The 1062-nt window shown below is 55.6% G+C and overlaps 1 protein-coding gene across 5 annotated transcripts in view; it reads right to left on the bottom strand.

The window, feature by feature from the left end:
* Nucleotides 1-119: 119 nt before the first annotated feature.
* Nucleotides 120-1062, bottom strand: part of PITPNM2 (phosphatidylinositol transfer protein membrane associated 2) — a 107857-nt gene continuing 106914 nt past the window's right edge. For all 5 annotated transcript variants that reach the window (XM_017734776.1, XM_017734778.1, XM_017734777.1 and 2 more), the window contains one exon: nucleotides 120-356. In XM_017734776.1, coding sequence (XP_017590265.1) covers nucleotides 135-356 — 222 coding nt within the window. In that variant the 3' untranslated portion in view covers nucleotides 120-134. The remainder of the gene's footprint in view (nucleotides 357-1062) is intronic.

Below are 1062 nucleotides of genomic sequence, written 5' to 3'. Positions count from 1 at the left end.
TGCCCAAGAGCCACTGGCAGCCACAGATGGTCACTCTGCCAGGTTTTCTGGGGTGACCAACCGTGGCACCGCTCACACCCATGCATGTGGCTCTGCTACCTGGGACAGTTCCCACCCTGCTGGCCAACACTAGCTCAGTCACCGGTCTTGTGATGACCGAATTCCCACCTCCCTCCCATGGGAGGCCCTTGCGAGCACCTCCAGGGCTCAGCCAAGTTGGCTCCTACCTGACACTGGCTCTGCAGCTTCTTGGTGGGTCGGCCAACGATGTAGATGTGCGTGGGCGGGAGGCTGATGGAGCTGTACACAGAGATGTCCTTGGTGGATCCATACGCTGCGTGGATCCTCATGTGAAGCTGGGGGGACAGAAAGCAACACAGGGTCAGAACATATGGGCACCCTGTGCTGCTCAGCAGGCTGGGCTTTGGGTTTTCCAATAGCATTTGTGAGAATCTCAGGTCACTGGAACTAATGCAAGTTCCCAGCTGGGTAATGAACCACCCAGAGAAGTGCTAATTAACAGAGCTGGGGATGTTTACAGGCCACAAGAGGAGTAACAGCAATACAAGAACAGATCTCCACTTGCTGATTCCACAGCCTTCCCCTGAGGTCTGCAGGGAGCAAGGATGCTGCACACTTTCCTGCTGTCACGGGGAGAGGAGCTGCAACCCCCATGCAGGAATCATTAGCCAGGAATGTTCTCCTCCACAGCCAAGCTGCTGTTACCTGCTGGGCAGAGGGAGAAGGGACAGGCAGCAAAACCTGCTGCTTTTCAGGGATACCTCTGGCTCCACTCTGAGCAGAGAGCAGGTCCTGGACAACTCTTTCTGTAGTGGGCTGGAGCAGGGGCTGGCAGGGGAGGTGTGGACATTGGTGCCACCACACACTGGCCAGCTTTGAGCCCAGAACCACAGGTCACATAGATGGAAAGGGCATTTCTGACCCTGCTCCCACACTTGTGGAAGACAAGAGAGCAAGTTAAGTGCCAGCTGTTCCCTCCACTGCGACTCAGGCCAAAAAGGGAGCCTAAGAAAGTTAAGAACAGGATTTTCCTGCAGATCA

This window comes from Corvus brachyrhynchos, unplaced genomic scaffold (genome assembly GCF_000691975.1).
Source record: "Corvus brachyrhynchos isolate BGI_N302 unplaced genomic scaffold, ASM69197v1 scaffold114, whole genome shotgun sequence".
Classification (NCBI taxonomy): Eukaryota; Metazoa; Chordata; class Aves; order Passeriformes; family Corvidae; genus Corvus; species Corvus brachyrhynchos.
Note: the sequence above shows the minus strand (reverse complement) of the source record. Positions and strands in the feature narration are given on the sequence as shown.